Here is a 16,626-nt window from a genome sequence, read left to right as displayed (position 1 = left end):
TTTTGTTTTTAATGGTGAAAAAGTATATATTTAGAATTAGCCGGCTGGGCTCAGTTTAGATGATTCCAATCTTGTTGGCAACATCCAGAGCTAAGTCAGCCATGAAGAAGATAGAAAAGTTAGTTTTTGAGACAGAATCTCTTCTACCCAAGGCTGGCTTTAATCAGATCTGATGCATCCACCTCCCAAATGGTAGAACTGTATACATGACCACCACACTCAGGCAATTCTGAATTCAAAGTGCTCTTTCCAATGTTTACAGGTAGTTTACAGTGGTCTGTTTTTGTAATCTCATTGAATTGGGATAACTTGGTTTAATCCTCTCAGTTTATAATGAAAGTGTAAGGAACCTGCCCAGAGTCCCCACCCAGTAGATAGATACAGGCATGACTAGTGAGTTGGACTTAGTGTCTTGAATCTGACCTCTATTGACTCACCGTCTTATAGTCCAGACCCACAGCAAAGTCTTTTATTTTTTCTAAAAGTAAATTGCTTAACAAATTAAAGTCATTACTTTCATAAAAATTTTGTAGTGGATTTAAGTAAAATCCTTGGTTCTGTCATTTAGAGAAAATTGTTGGGAGGTTTTGTTTTTTGTTTTTTGTTTTTTGTTTTTTTTTTTTTTTTTTTTTTTGTGTTTTTTTGGTCTGTTTCTAGAGAGAATCTCGCTGTGTAGTCCAGGCTGGCCTTAAGATTTCACTTGTTGGGGGCTGGAGAGATGGCTCAGAGGTTAAGAGCATTGCCTGCTCTTCCAAAGGTCCTGAGTTCAATTCCCAGCAACCACATGGTGGCTCACAACCATCTGTGACCATTATCTGGTGCCCTTTTCTGGCCTGCAGTCATACACACAGACAGAATATTGTATACATAATAAATAAATAAATATTTTTTAAAAAAAGATTTCACTTGTTAGAACGACACATGTAGGCTGGTTGATGGTAACACACACACACCTTTAATTCCAGCACTTGGAGGCAGAGGTAGGCAGATCTCAGAGTTAAAGGACAGCCAGGACTGCACAGAGAAACCCTGTCTTGGGGGAAGAAAGAAAAAAAGAATACAGATAGGCCACCATAGCTAACAAGATAATGGTTGTCATTTATGTGATCAAGTAAGGAGAATGAACTGAGTTTTTTTTTTTTTTTTCGTTTCTTAAAACTGTTGCAGAGAAACTCTTTCTACTCAGTTGGACCTAGCAGAAACAAAAGCTGAGTCTGAGCAATTGGCTCGAGGAATTCTGGAAGAACAGTATTTTGAGTTGACTCAAGAAAGCAAGAAAGCTGCTTCAAGAAATAGACAAGAGATTACAGATAAAGATCATACTGTTAGTCGGGTAAGTAATAGGTGAATATTTCACTGAAATTGATTTAAGTCAAAATACATTGAAGTATCAGGGTATACATGCATCTCATGTAGAGTGACCATTCTGCACTTGTGTTTATTTGATCTAAAACAGTTGATAGTGATAGAAAATCTTATTCAATGCACTGGGCTTTTTTTCTTACTGTAGATAAATTTTATGTGAGGAAATGCTTAGCCTATTTCATTATTTATTCTCCTACTGTGTTAAGAGTGATCTTATGAACTAGATTTCTTTGAAATTCGAGTAACTATTCTGGGGTAAGAAACTCATTGTTGATAGTCCATTGTGATCAAAACCAGTCCTACAAATTCCCTATTCTTAAGGTTCATACTGTAGACTATATAGTAATTCTGGATAAATGAAAGTTACAAAAGCATTTATTTGTGAGTTAACAGGTAAAGTGTTGTATCATGCCTGGCTTTGACTCTGAGAAGTTATGTGATTTTTGGCAAATCTGAGGCTTAGAGAATTAATACTATCTCTTAACACCCATATACAAACATGGATATGGCTACCCTTTTCTATAATCCCAGAATTGGGAATAGAGACAAGCAGATCCTGAGAGCTTCCTGGCTGCCAGACTAGCCAAAATAGCAACTTTCCAGTTGAATAAGAGAGCCTGCCTCAGTGCATTAAGGAGATGGAGAGGAAGATAACGTATGGATATCCCATGCCCTACTCTGAGTTTTTTATGCATGTGCTCTAGCAAGTACACACACACACACACACACACACACACACACACACACACACACGATAAACCAAGCATGGTAGCGTATGGTTTATAATCCCAGCACTTAGTGATTAAGTAGTAAGTCTAATATCAGCCCTGATTACATAGCTCCAGGCCAATCTGGACTACATTACTAGATCTAAATCTCAACCTTCTCCCCACTTCTTCCCTCACCCAGCCAAAGGAGGGGGAGGGCATAAATAATGCTCTTTCTGTGCAATTGTTATTATGATTAATGGAAAACATTTACCTGGAATAGTCATTGCTGAATGTAATATTTTCATCATCTTCAGTTGAGACAGCTGAGACACAGGAGGATGACCTGCGCCAGGGTCACATAGGTTAGTTAGTAGCAGAACTTGAAATAAGTTCGAATTTCCTAGTCTGCTATCTAGTTGGGTTTTTTTTTTGTTTTTTTTTTAATTTTTTTATTTTTTTTGGTTTTTCGAGACAGGGTTTCTCTGTGGTTTTGGAGCCTGTCCTGGAACTAGCTCTTGTAAACCAGGCTGGTCTCGAACTCACAGAGATCCACCTGCCTCTGCCTCCCGAGTGCTGGGATTAAAGGCGTGCGCCACCACTGCCCGGCTAGTTCTTTTTATAATACACTTTTTGACTTTTTGTGTTTAATACATATAAATAAATATATATACAGATATGTATACACATATCATTTTGGAAGGTAATTGCTCCTAAAACATTCATAGCAATTATGTATTCACTTTTACTTTCTTGTTTGTTTGTTTTGTTTTTCTGTGTAGTTCTGGCTATGTAGTCCTGAACCTCACTCTATAGACCAGGCTGGGGTTGAACTCAGAAATCGATATTCTCTCCTCCTGTGTGCTGGGATTAAAGGTTTACACCACCATTCCTGGGTCATGCACACACATAAACTGGAAACTAGGCATTTTTTACAGTTAAACAATGTTTGACCTGCTTTGCCTATAGATATTAAGTATTAAAGATTTTTAGCTTCAAGGGTGAAAAGAGATCTGTAGCTTAAACTTTGTTTGCTTTGTTTAGCTTGAAGAAACAAACACCATGCTAACCAAAGATATCGAATTACTAAGAAAAGAAAATGAAGAGCTAAATGAAAGGATGAGGACAGCAGAAGAAGGTATATAGAGTTTCCTTAACAAATAACAGTTTGTGGCTGGAGAGAAGGCTCGGCAGTGGTGAGAACTTGCTGCTCCTGCAGAAGACCCAGGTTCAGTTCCCAGCACTGTAGTGGTTCACAGTCATCTGTAACTCCTGCTTCCAAAGATCCCACCGCTTTTTACGGCTTCTGAGGGCACCAGGCATACACGTGGGACACATGTGCAGACAGAACACTCATAATACATAAAGTTTGTGATAATTAACTTTAAAAAAATATTTTTTTAATCTATATTATGAGGGCTGGAGAGATAGCTTGCTGTTCTCAAGAGAAGACCCAGGTTTGATTCCCAGCACCTACATTAGGCAGCTCACAACCCCCTGGTAACTCCAACTCCAGGGAATCTGATTCCCTCTTCAGGCCTCTCTGGTGCCTTCAAATGTTCCATATTAGAGTGCATGTGTGTGTGAATACACACCTGTTTTTAAGAAAAAAAGAAAAACAATGTGGCCATTCATGACGCTATACACCTTTAATTAATTCCTGCATTCAGGAGCAGAGGCAGACTGAGTTTCAAGGCCTCCTGATTGAGACCATGCCAAAAAAGAAAAAAAAAATCTAAAGCTAATTCTGAGATTAATTTTTAGTTATGTTTTACATTGGTTTTTTTTTTTAAGTTTAAGTTCCATTTTATTTTTCCAAGGTGTTTTCTTCTATCTTTATGAAGCCACTTTACATGGGCTTAGGTGGAGGTCGTGGTGCAGCACCAGCAGGTCTAAATCGTGGTGGGGGTGTTCGGTCCTTCCTAGCTTCCCGGGATCAATTCCTGACTACCTTGCTATGAATAGCACAGCTCACACAGTAATGCAGCTTGACATAGAGTTTGGGGCGCACATAGGCGTCGAAGACACTTGCTTCAGATATATCCCTGACAGCAGCCGCCTCTACGATGTTCCGAATGACGAGCTTCTTAATGGCCTTGTCCTTGGGCACACAGTGGGCGCAGTTAGTGCAGCGAATTGGCTGCACATGGCCGTGGCCCTTTTTGGCACGACCGTTGGTTCTCCTTTTTTAGGTCATCTTGGAGCCAAGTCCCTAAAGAGGCTACATTGGGTTTTTACATACTTGTTTTCGTGCGTTAACTAACTTGTGTAGCCATAAGAATTATATTAATGAGCTGGACAATGAGCAAATTCATGCCAACTCTTGCAAGAGAATTGTAAGTTGAAAGGCATCCTGGGCTTACCTGTACTTAAAACAAAATTAAGCAGTTACTTTAATGAAATTATTGAAAGGTACTGTATGATAGTGTATAGTAATTTCAGTAATTGAAGACATTGTTAGTTTGAAATGCAGATGAAATTACTTAATGCTCTGCAATAATGTTTTACATAATTTATTGGCAGAATATAAGTTGAAGAAGGAGGAAGAGATAAATAATCTTAAAGCTGCCTTTGAAAAGAATATCAGTACTGAACGGACACTTAAAACACAGGTATATGTGCCATCAGCCCTTCCCATTGGTTTGCACTTGAATATGGTAAAATCAGAAAACTAATAATTGTTCTTTGTGCATGCTCTTACAAAATGAAGGTCATAGGGTTTAGCTTTTCATTAGAACAAATAAAGTGAATCCTGTTTAAATATAGAAGACTTAGCATGAGATGGAGGATTTTAGTTAAGAAAATTAGCTTGTCTAGTAATTTCACTAGTAAGTGAAATTATAGAGTAGGGCAGTTACTTAGTGTGCATGAGGCTTTGACTTCTATTCATAACATCCCAAAAAAGAAAAATTTTGTTTTGGGGTTTTTATTTGTTTGTTTGTTTTTATTCTTTTTTGAGACAAGATTTCTCTGTGTCCTAGAGTTCACTCTGGCCTCGACTCACAGAGATCTACCTGCCTCTACCTCCCAAGTGTAACACCATTGCCCAGCAAAAAAGGAAGAATGTGATGTAGTTTGTGTTGAAAAACCTATTATTGACAATAGAAACATGAAAGAAAGATAGATTGAAAGCCAGAGAGGTAGTTTGGTAGTAAGAACCTGTAGGAATGATTTTTTTAAAAAAAATCAATTGTTTTACATTTGATTATATATCTAGGTCAGTTTTTGTTTGATTTTGTAATGTGTTTTTTTGTTTGTTTTGGTTTTGGTTTGTTTTGGGTGTTTTAAGACAGGGTTTCTCTGTGTAACAGCCCTAACTGTCCTGGAACTTATTCTGTAGACGAGGCTGGCCTCAAACTCAAGATCCACCCATTTCTGCCTCCCAAGTGCTGGGATTAAAGGCATATACCACCAATACCTGGCTGCCCTACTTTCTTTCTTATCAGTCTTTTATCTTGCAACTAAAATAAGCTTTTTAAAATGTGCTTGACTGATGTTTTAAAATCTCTCAAATGCAGATTTCACTTTTAGTACAAAACAGACTATAAACGAGAAGATGCACATTTTTTATGTAAATGTTTATATGTCTGTGGAGGACCTATCAACAAAAATTTAAGACAAACTTGCCAGCATTAATATTTATAAATGAGAAAACCAATACAATAAGAAAAACATTGTCTAGCAAACATTGGAAAAATATTTAACCTTAATAATAAGCCCAGAAACAGAAATTAAACAAGAGCTGAAGAAACATCTCAGTGCTTCAAAGTACTTACTGCTCTTGTAGAAGACCTGGGTTCAGTTTATAGCATCCACACAGGGAGGCTTATGACCCATCTGTAACTCCAGCTCCAGAGGACCTGATACCTCGCCTCTGCATGCCCACATTCATATTCACACATAGAAACACATGTATATGTGAAATAAGAATCTGCTTTTCTAATTGAAATAATAATTAGTCATCTTTTTGACAGTCATATATTCAGAGATTTAAATTAGATTTAATATAGGTTGGTCAAGTCCATTCATTCCATTTTTCTACATAGGAAGCCTGAGAAGATGATATATACCCAAAAGACTGAATTAAATGCAGAAGACCTTAGTGAAGGTTGCCTTTGAGGAGAATGTTATTACAATGGCTTTTCACACTCTTTTTGTTTCTGAATTTATTTTTAAAGTAAATATTTTGATTTATTATTAAAATCTAAATATATTAAAATTACTCAGGGATGTCTCATCCTAAAGGGAACCTAATCAGTGGATATGGGCTAAATTAGGGCTTTTCCTGTCTTAATGGGGGGCTATCATTTTACTTTTTTATGTTTCTATAGAAAAAAATACCATGACTTCTGACTTCTCTGAGTACTATGTATTCGTATGGTAGGCATGCATGCATATATACATAGAAGTAAACAAACAAATTTACACATAAAGTACAAATAAATCTTCAATAATATTAATAAGGTAGGGAGCTATTGAAAAAGATACCAAATGTCAACCTGGGGCCTCTGGACACATGTATACACATGTGAGTATGCGTACCCACACACACACAGGCCATGACCAAAGAAAAGGAGTTTCTCTGTGACCTAATCAGATGTTTGGTTACCTTGCTTTCCTACTTGTCCAAAGGAATGTAATTTCTCTCTAGCCTTTTAACTGTACTTAGAGTACTATCCCTGCCTTCACTCCTTCATATGTTTTCATCATTTATCTATCTCCTAACTCTCTTAAGAAACATGTGGAACTGAGTGCAGTGGTGCACATCTTTAATCTCAGCACTCATGAAGAGGCAAGTGGAGCTCTTTGAGTTTGAGGCCAATATGGTCTATGTATTGAGTTCCAGGCCAGCCAGCTACATAATGAGACTTATAAGTAGGTAAGTAAGTAAATAAATAAGCAGGAAGGAAGGAAACATATACAGTCATTCTAGGGACCTTTTCTTCTCTGGAGTGTCTTTATAGGAGTACTGTCTGGATAGCACCATTGCATTTATCTCTGTACTGTGTAGTTTATGTGTCTTCCTCCTTTACCATCTACAGTATTTGGAACATAGTTGAATTTCTTTCTTTATATCTTGTGTACAGTAATATACTACAGTATTGTTAAACAAGTTTCCTTTTTGCAAGCCTGATTTATCACATTGGACTAAAGGAGACATTAGTGTTAATTATCTGAACCACCATTCATGGTTAGTCTGTTCATAGAAATATAAGTTTACACACAGAGACCAAGAAAAAAAATCTGCATGACTTTGAATACCAATACATTTTAATAGACATTAAAATTGAATGGGTACAGTATATATTTATATATACTCACAAATACTATTTTAATGTTTGAACAGGCAGTTAACAAATTGGCAGAAATAATGAATCGCAAAGATTTCAAAATTGATAGAAAAAAAGCCAATACACAAGATTTGAGAAAAAAAGAAAAGGAAAATAGGAAGCTACAACTGGAACTTAACCAAGAGAGAGAGAAATTTAACCAAATGGTGGTGAAACACCAGAAGGAGCTGAATGACATGCAAGCGGTAAGGTCTGTGTATGTGCCCATGCATATAGAGATCATCTCCTCAGTGTGTCAATATGTGTTACTTGTCTTGCTTAAAGTAGACTTACTTGTGTGAAAGTTTGAGATATGGCTATTATATTGGTTATGCTTAGGTTAGAAGTTCTTGATATAAGTAGATTATTTTTCTAAGTTTCTCCTTTTCTAAAATCAAAATGCCAGTAATATTTTACACTTCTTGACATATCAATAATGTAAAGTTGTGAACGTAAAATGGTCTCAAGACTCATTTACATTCAAGATTTGAGTCTGTTATTTTGTTACCCTGAGTTTTCTATACTTTTAAGATTAATTTATTTGTAGCCAGAAAATAATTTACTGGCATTTTAAGTATTTTTTTCCTACCTTATATTTTAGAAGAAAAGAAAATTTCCTTTTTTAATTTAAATTTATTTTTTTAAACAGTCTTTACTTATTTTAAATAAAAATCCCAGTTCCCCCTCCCTCCCCTCCCCATCCTCCCCCATGTCCTCCCTCTTGCTCTCTACACCTTCTCCCCACCCCTCCCCCCATCAACTCCTCAGAGAAGGGTAAGGCCTCCCATTGAGAGTCAATGGAGTCTGCCACTTTGTCCTGGCCATTTCCCTCTATATCTAAGCTGAGCAAGGTATCCCTCTAAAGAAAATGGACTCCAAAAAGCCAGTTCTAGCACTAGTAATAAATCCTGGTCCCACTGCCAGTGGCCCCACAGACTGCCCCAGCCACACAACTGTCACCCACATTCAATGAGCCTAGTTTGGTTTTATGTAGTTTCCCCTCTGTCAGTCCAGAGTCGGCGAGCTCTCATTAGCTCTGGTCAGCTGTTTCTGTGGGTTTCCCCATCATGGTCTTTACCCTTTTGCTCATATTACTTATTGCTCCTCCCGCTCTTTGACTGGAGTTTGGTAGCTCAGCCCAGTGCTTAGCTGTGGAGCTCTGCATCTGCCTCCATCAGTTGCTGGGTGAAGGTTCTATGATGACAATTAGGGTTGCCATCAATCTGATTACAGGGAAGGCCAGTTGAGGCACCCTCTCCACAATTACTTAAGGTCTTAGTGGAAAAATTTTCTTAACAAAGTAAGGTGAGGAGCTAGAGAGATGTCTCTGTGGCTTAAGAGTATTTGTTGTGCTTGCAGAAGATATGGGTTTGATCCCAGCACCCATACAGTAGCTCACAATCATCTGTAACCCCAATTTCAGGGAATTCAGCAGGCACACACATGGTACACATGCTTGTAGGTAAAACATTCATATACATATTTAAAAGGGGGTTGATTATCTAAAGAACCTAGTTTTTGCAGAGCTTCATCTGTGGTGGTTGTCACGGTACTAATGGCATACTCCTATCTCAGATACTTGGAGCAGGCAAGAAATCTACTTGAATTAAGAAGTTCTGGGCCTGGCTGACTGTTGGCAAAAGAAAACCCAACCATAGTAATAAAACGTTCATGGTGTACAACATATATCACACTTGTAATTTAATTACCCATTTGCATTCCAATTATTAATGTTGGAGTTATTTGATTCTGTTTATTTTTATTTTGATATTTTTTTAAAAAATAGCAATTGGTAGAAGAATGTACACACAGAAATGAACTTCAGATGCAGCTGGCTAGCAAAGAGAGTGATATTGAGCAGTTGCGTGCAAAACTTTTGGACCTTTCGGATTCAACTAGTGTTGCTAGTTTTCCTAGTGCTGATGAAACTGATGGAAACCTTCCAGGTAAGAAGAATTCTGTTTGTTCTGTCATCCAGGTTTGCTCAGATGTCATGGAAATATTCATTATTTATTTCATCGTTTTGTTCCTGACTCTTTAAGAAGGAATTGTTTGTAATAACCAAGACATGTGATGGTTGTTTACTAGGTACATTTTGTAAAATTAAACCAGTCATAAGCAGGTTACTCAAATATGCTAAGAGGCTGTGCCTGAGAATGTTTAAAGATAAAACGTTCTTTTGTTTTCAAGATTAGGTTTCTCTGTGTAGACCTGGCTGTCCTAGAACTTTATCTGTAGACCATGCAGGCTTCAAACAGATCTGCCTGCCTCTGCTCCACCCCATATCCCCACCCTTCAACCCCATCCTGAACTTAAAAGATGTACACCACTATGCCTGGCTTTAACGTGTTTTTATGAGTGCCCACTGCTTTATGTAATTTGATAAACAGAGCCATAGCAGCTGCCTGCAGAAAGCCTATCCTGTGTTTTAGTGAGAAACCTTCAGTAGTCTTTGTCAAGTTGAATGTTTGAAGAAATAGAGAAAAGGTGATACTGTGAGAAGACAGAGGGTGAGGGAAAAACCAGTAAATGCCTAATGTTTCATTTTTTCTCTTTCCCTAATTAAAGTAAGTATAAATAAATACAAATAAATGAATATGCGTTCTTGTCTTAATTGGAGTTCAAATGAAGTGGCTAGGATAAATATTAAAATGTGTAGTTGCCGAGGTGGCTCAGTGGTTATGAGCATTGTTCTTTCAGAGGACCCAGGTTCAGTTCCCAGCACCTACATGGTGACTCACAACCATCTGTAACTCCAGTTCTAGGGAATCCAACACCCTCCTCTGATTTCCACACAGGTACCAGGCCTGCACATGGTGCACAAACATATATACAAGAAAAAAAAATCCACACACATAAAAATGAGATAATTCTAACAAACTTTTAAGTATACGTATACTATATATACTTGCCGTGACAACATTCTTAGTTCAGTGTTTTTTCTTTAACCAAATAATGGAAAATAGATTTTGTTAGTATATTTTTTGAATAATACATGAGTAGAAAGTCACTTTATTAAGCCAGACAAGTAATATATTTCAACAAAATACACTGTTGTTTCTATTTTTATAAAGTCAATAGACTACTTTTGAAAATTTCTGTTGTTCAGGAAAGTGGTTCTCAAAGGACCATGTATGATATCTGCCCTCTTGCACTGGTATCTTTGCCATCATACTTTAGTATATTTGCTTGCCCAAAATCAGGTTTCTGTGAGCGTTAATGGAAGGAAGAAGCACATCCCATTCTAAGGTCAGGGATGCCTTCTGTTTTGCAGGGTTTGCCTTTCATATGCAGCTTCTGCCTCTAGAAAGTTGTAGCTGTCCATCATAGGACATAGAAAGATTGCCATGGGTTAATAAGAACCTCTGCTTCGCCTATTTAGACATCTGAGATCAGAATTAGTTAAAATATACGTGTGTGTGTGTGTGTGTGTGTGTGTGTGTGTGTGTGTGTGTGTGTGTGTGTGACTTTTAGAGGCTTTTGACTATTGTCTTAAAGTTTTTATTGGTGTGATAAAAAAATCATGACCACAAGCAGCGTAGGTCTGGAGAGATGACTGCGTGGTCACTAGCTCTTGGGTTCCATTCAGAGCACCCACATGGTGGCTCACAAGCATCTGTAACTCTAGTCCCAGGGGAGCCAACATTGTCTTCTGGCACTTGGCACTTATGTGGTGCACAGATATACATGCAGAGAAACCATGCATAGACACTAAATAAAAAAATTTTTTGAAGAGCAATTTGGAGTTCTTGAGTTACAGTTCATCTATGACTGAAGTCAAGTCAGGAACTCAAGCAGAACCTGGAGGCAGTAACTGAAGCAGAAGCCACAGAGGAACACTTCTTACTGGCTTGCTTCTCATGGCTTGCTCAGCCTGCTTTCTTATACAGTCTAGGAATGCCTGCCTAGAGGGAGTGCTGCCCACAGTGAGCTGGGCCATCCCTTATCAGTTATTAATCAAGAAAAGTGTACTATAAAATTGGCTACAGGCAATCTGATAAAGGTATTTTCTATTGAGGTTGCTCTTCCCAGGTAACTGTAGCTTATATCAAGTTAAAGGAATGGGGGTTAACCAAGACAGTTATACCAGTATTTAGTTTTCAAACTGAAATTATAAACTCATGTTTTTGTTAACCATGGGATGCTTTTGGAGTAAAGGAATTGTATTTAATGTCAACCCAAAATCTCAAGGAGGGCTTCTTCTTTATCCTATGTGTTTGTTTTTATTAGCTTTGTAATGTGTTACTGGTTTTGTCTACATTTTCAGAGACTTATGCCTTATTAGTAAAAATAATTTGAAGGCAAATTAATAAAAGATAAGTCGGTGCCATGTAGAATGACCAAACACATGAGGTGGTTTGATTGGCAGGCTTCAGGTTAGGATTCCTGATTAACCTGGGAGTCATTTGGCAAAGGAATTTAAATGTTTTTACTGGCTCTGTTTTGCATTTTTGTGTGTTTGTTTGTTCTTTAAAGTATTTTTTCAGATAGTTTGTTTCTGTGGCTACCAAATGTCAAAGTACTCTTGACTGTTCTTCATCACTGTGCTGTCAGTGTTAGATCAAGCTGAACCCTGACTTCCCTATTGGATGTAGAAGTTAAAGGCTAATATTTCAAAATTACTTTTCCTTTATGCTGATGGCTTAGTAGTTAAGAGAACTTGCTGCTTTTGAGGAGGACTGGATTAGTTCCCAGCATGTTTATGGTGGCTCACAGATATCAGTTCCAGGACCTGATGCCCTTTTCTGGTCTCCTGGCACTGCACATGTATAATGGATTTACATATAAACAGGAAAAACTCATTTACAGAAAAATGTAAATTACTTTTCCTCCTGCATTAGATATTTTTATCCTCAGTTAAAAATTTATATTAAATTAACCATGCAGTAGATGCATGCTTAAAAATAGTTTTGACAAATAAGAAGTAAGGTTTTACAAAGTATTTTATCCTTAATATAAGTTGCATATCATAGCCGGGTGGTGGTGGCGCACGCCTTTAATCCCAGCACTTGGGAGGCAGAGGCAGGCGGATCTCTGTGAGTTCGAGACCAGCCTGGTCTACAAGAGCTAGTTCCAGGACAGGCTCCAAAACCACAGAGAAACCCTATCTCGGGAAAAAAAAAAAAAGTTGCATATCATTCACTTGTTTAGAATAGATCTTGAAGAAGACTAAAATTTTAATTTTACTTCAGTTTAGTAGTGGAGACTGGACAGATGGCTCAGCAGTTAAAAACACTGGCTGCTTTTCCAGAGATCCTGAATTAAATTCCCAGCAACCACGTGGTGACTCACAACCTTCTGTAATTGTAATCCTATGAAATCTGATGCCTTCTGATGTGCAGGTGTACATGCAGACAAAAGGCCCATATACATAAATAAATCTTTTTTAAATTAGTAAATGAATTTGCATATTATAAAAGGACTTTGAATAGATTGTTAAGTACAAACTATATTTTTAGTTCAGTGATTTGACTGTATAAACAGTTCTATAAATAAAGTAACTATCTTTCATTATTTTTCTGAAACATTATTTATATAGAAACTATAACATATCTCAGCTGTCCAGTCCTTGGCCTCTTATAACACTTTCCATGGGGACTTGGTCATCAGTTAGACCTGACTTCTGAACTCTAAAGATCACTGAAGTTCTCCAGCAGATGATGATCTGGCACACTGAGTATGGAGACTAGAACTAAAACACTGCACAGTAGTTCTCTACCTCTATTAAATTGTATGTAATGTATTAAAGTAAACTTAAAAGATTGGCCTTGATATTTAAATTGCCTGTGCTAACTATTAATTTACATCCAATTGGGCTCAGTCTGTTATTTGGGTTAGAGTCAGTTGTTGATGTTGCAATACTACAGACTTTTTTTTTAAGTTAAAATTGCTGTATAAATACATTGTATAAAATCCAAGTTAGTTTTGTACTTTTGTGGCAAATTGTTGATGAAAATCTAGTGTAAGTTCTGAGTTTCTCTCTAAAGAACCTAACTTCTGTGTATGATGTGAAAGATGAATTTACAGCACTCGACTTGCACATTGCCATCTAGGTCACAGTTGTGGTTTTCAGGAGCTCTGCATTTAGAGCTAGTTAGATACATTAATAAGGATAGGAAAGAGAGAAGTTAGTGTCGTTTCTCTATTGAGAAACCATCTCTTCAGTGTGTGTGTATGTGTGTGTTTGTGCACACTTGCACAAGTTCATGTTTAAATCTGTATTCCTGATCTTAACCCAAATGTAGAGAAGTCCCTGAAGTAGGTAGGAAAGGGTATTTTAGACTTTACTGTTTTGTATAAAGATTCAAGGGCTTTTATTTTAGTGAAGAATTACTAGTATTAGACACCTTATAAACCATACTTTAAAATAAGAGCTTCCATTTTTGCCATGTTAGTGGAAAGTTTTCCTAGTAGTGTTTCTCTTTTCCTAAGTTAAAAAATTTATGAATGATCAATACATGATGAACAACCTTTTCCCCAAGTTACTGCCTGTTTGATTTTTAAATTGTAACCATTATTTAGAGTTATTTGACTAGTTTAAAAAAGAGGCAGAATAGCAAAATAATAAATTCATTATCAACTCTGTTTTCTATGTATCAGAAGCCATAGACTTTATGAAGCAAGCATGAGTGTGTAGTCCCTGCTCTCTCAAAACTTGAAAGAACTATTGAAGAGAAACATACTTGACAAAATAAATAATAGTAATAGTAGTAAAGAAAAGGCCAGGTAGAAATAGAAAAAAAACTTGAATTTTTTAACTTACTGCAATTTCATTTAGTGAACCAGTTTTCACGAGGGTGACTTAACAGAAATAAAACCTTGGAGATGTTAAGCAAAAGGAATATTATACGCAGTAACTTAATTTTATGAAGGTAGACATTGTATTTTAGATATACAACCTCAGAAATTAAGACACACTGGGTGTGAGCCCTGGAGTTTTTACAGATACGGATGGAGGAAGCTTTGGAAAGCCTAAGTCTTGGTGCTGTAGTTCTTTTTAAGTGGAGGATGACAGTAGAACTATATGTACAAATGACATCCTATATTCTAGGACTAGACAAATCTTAAATATGAGCTCTCAAATGCTCACTAATAACACTGTTATTATTACTGTAAGACTGAGCTTTCAGTTTTATGTGAAGAAAAAATAAATGTTCCTACTAGGATTATAATTTCAGCCATAATCACATTTAGAAAAATGTACTTTAAAATTGGTTACCTTTCTGTTTTATGTTTTAAATACAAGATTAATATAGAAAGAAATTCAATTTTCTTATCTTCAACTGATATAACCATCTCTAGAGGAATCATCTTTATTCCCCATACACTTCTAATAAACTTTAGTTATATTTAATCAGACGTGGTGCTGCACACCCTGTTTCTCAGCACTCAGAAGCCTGAGGCAGGACGATCTCAAAATCAAGACTAGTTTGGGCTACATAATAAGTTCAATTAAGCTGTATCGTGAGATTATCTCAAAACGTTAGAAGCTGGTGGTATAACTCTGGTAGAGTACTTGCCTAGCATGACCACTGCCCTGAGTTTGATACATAATACTACAAAAGGAATAAACATGTAATAGCAGCAACAGTTGCCATAAAAGACTTTGGTCATGAATAGTCAGCAGTTTATGGTATAAATACTAGCAGTTGACCTACCAATTTCTGTGCTCATTTTCTGTTTATTGAGTTGAATAAGCAAGCATAAAAGACATAAGACTTCATTAGTTTGAGATGGTTTGGAATTAGACTTAACCTATTAAGTGCCTCCCAAACAAATTTGAACAATTTTAATGAATCATTGAGTGTTTTATTCAAACGTTTTTTAGGATATTTTACTGAGAAAACAAATAAAATGTTTTTCTCTTATTCTTTGTATCTAGTTGATTCTGCCTGCATTCCTTATTTATTTATCTTCTACTCTTGTCTTCTGTGAGTAATAGGACACCTCAGTACTTTTGCCTGCTCTTGTATATAAGTCATGGCTCGGAATAGTTCAACTTGCTGCATTTCTTTTCTTTTTTATTTTGCTGAATATTTTTATGAATGTTATGTAATATTTAAAATATTGTATATCATATCCATTTAAGCTGCAATCCATTCCAATATGCCTGGCTCCTAAAGACATTGTTACTTCATACCTTTCCAATTGAATACTAAATGTTAATTTTATGGGGAAAGTGGCTTGGGATTTATTTCTGCGGTCTTTGGCCATTAAAGTTCATTTGTGTGATTGAAGCATGAAAGAACAAATTATAGCATTTATTCATTTAGCTGTTTTTTATTGCCTGTTGCTGCATGCTGTCAGACGTGTAGTTTTTCTTTTGGTTTTATAATTTAAGATTGACTAGTATACCATTTTTTTTCCTTTTAGAGTCAAGAATTGAAGGTTGGCTTTCTGTACCAAATAGAGGAAATATCAAAAGATATGGCTGGAAGAAACAGGTACTATATACCTAAATTCTTTTGTTCCATGTTTTACTATAAAGTATAGAACTTATATTAATTGCTCTATTACTAACCTTGGTTTTAAATTAATACAGTATAATGTAGAAATAAATGGGAAATATGCTAGCCATTTTAAATGAAGTTAAGTTGCTCTTTTCATTTTTCTTCACTTTTTGTCGTTTCAGTATGTTGTGGTAAGCAGCAAAAAAATATTGTTCTATAATGATGAACAAGATAAGGAACAATCCAGTCCATCGATGGTGCTGGACATAGAGTAAGTTGCCTTTGGTTTTTTTGTTTTTTAGGTTTTTGTTGTTGTTGTTGTTGATGATGTTGTTTTACAAATTTTTACAGTCACTTGACTATTTACTTTTCAGTTATTTTTAGAATGACTTGACCTTTTGTGTTATTTAAACAGTTTTACCTGTTTTTCCAAACAAGATGACCCAGTGGGTAAAATTTGCATTTGCTGCACTACCATACGTATGTGAGCTCTGTTCCTCAGAACTCACATAAAAGAATGCAGTAGGGCAAGCTTCTAATCCCAGCATACCACTATAAGGAGTTGGGAGGCAGATAGGAGAATCTCCAGTATGCAGGCTAGCATGGCTGAAACAGTGGCAAAGAGACCCTGTCTCAGAGAAGGTAGAACAATGAGGACAACACTCTGCAGTTGTCCTCTGACTTCACACAGGCACTGCGGTGTGTATGGACCCACATTGACACAAACAGGCACTGTGGTGTGTATGGACCCACATTGACACAAACAGGCACTGT

At 36.6% G+C, this 16,626-nt stretch overlaps 1 protein-coding gene and 1 pseudogene across 4 annotated transcripts in view; one reads left to right on the top strand and one right to left on the bottom strand.

The window, feature by feature from the left end:
• Rock1 (Rho associated coiled-coil containing protein kinase 1) overlaps positions 1-16,626 on the top strand; it is a 129,901-nt gene that overhangs the window by 107,479 nt on the left and 5,796 nt on the right. For 3 of the 4 annotated variants that reach the window (XM_005355749.3, XM_026783434.1, XM_026783435.1), the window contains 7 exons: positions 1,168-1,333; positions 3,117-3,210; positions 4,596-4,684; positions 7,420-7,608; positions 9,189-9,348; positions 15,776-15,846; positions 16,035-16,123. In XM_005355749.3, coding sequence (XP_005355806.1) covers positions 1,168-1,333; positions 3,117-3,210; positions 4,596-4,684; positions 7,420-7,608; positions 9,189-9,348; positions 15,776-15,846; positions 16,035-16,123 — 858 coding nt within the window. Of the gene's footprint in view, positions 1-1,167; positions 1,334-3,116; positions 3,211-4,595; positions 4,685-7,419; positions 7,609-9,188; positions 9,349-15,284; positions 15,334-15,775; positions 15,847-16,034; positions 16,124-16,626 lie in introns of those variants that run through there. The other variant, XR_003377719.1, reaches the window with a different exon arrangement.
• LOC102001186 lies at positions 3,853-4,269 on the bottom strand (annotated as a pseudogene).

Source organism: Microtus ochrogaster, chromosome 18, assembly GCF_000317375.1.
Source record: "Microtus ochrogaster isolate Prairie Vole_2 chromosome 18, MicOch1.0, whole genome shotgun sequence".
NCBI lineage: Eukaryota > Metazoa > Chordata > Mammalia > Rodentia > Cricetidae > Microtus > Microtus ochrogaster.
Note: the sequence above shows the minus strand (reverse complement) of the source record. Positions and strands in the feature narration are given on the sequence as shown.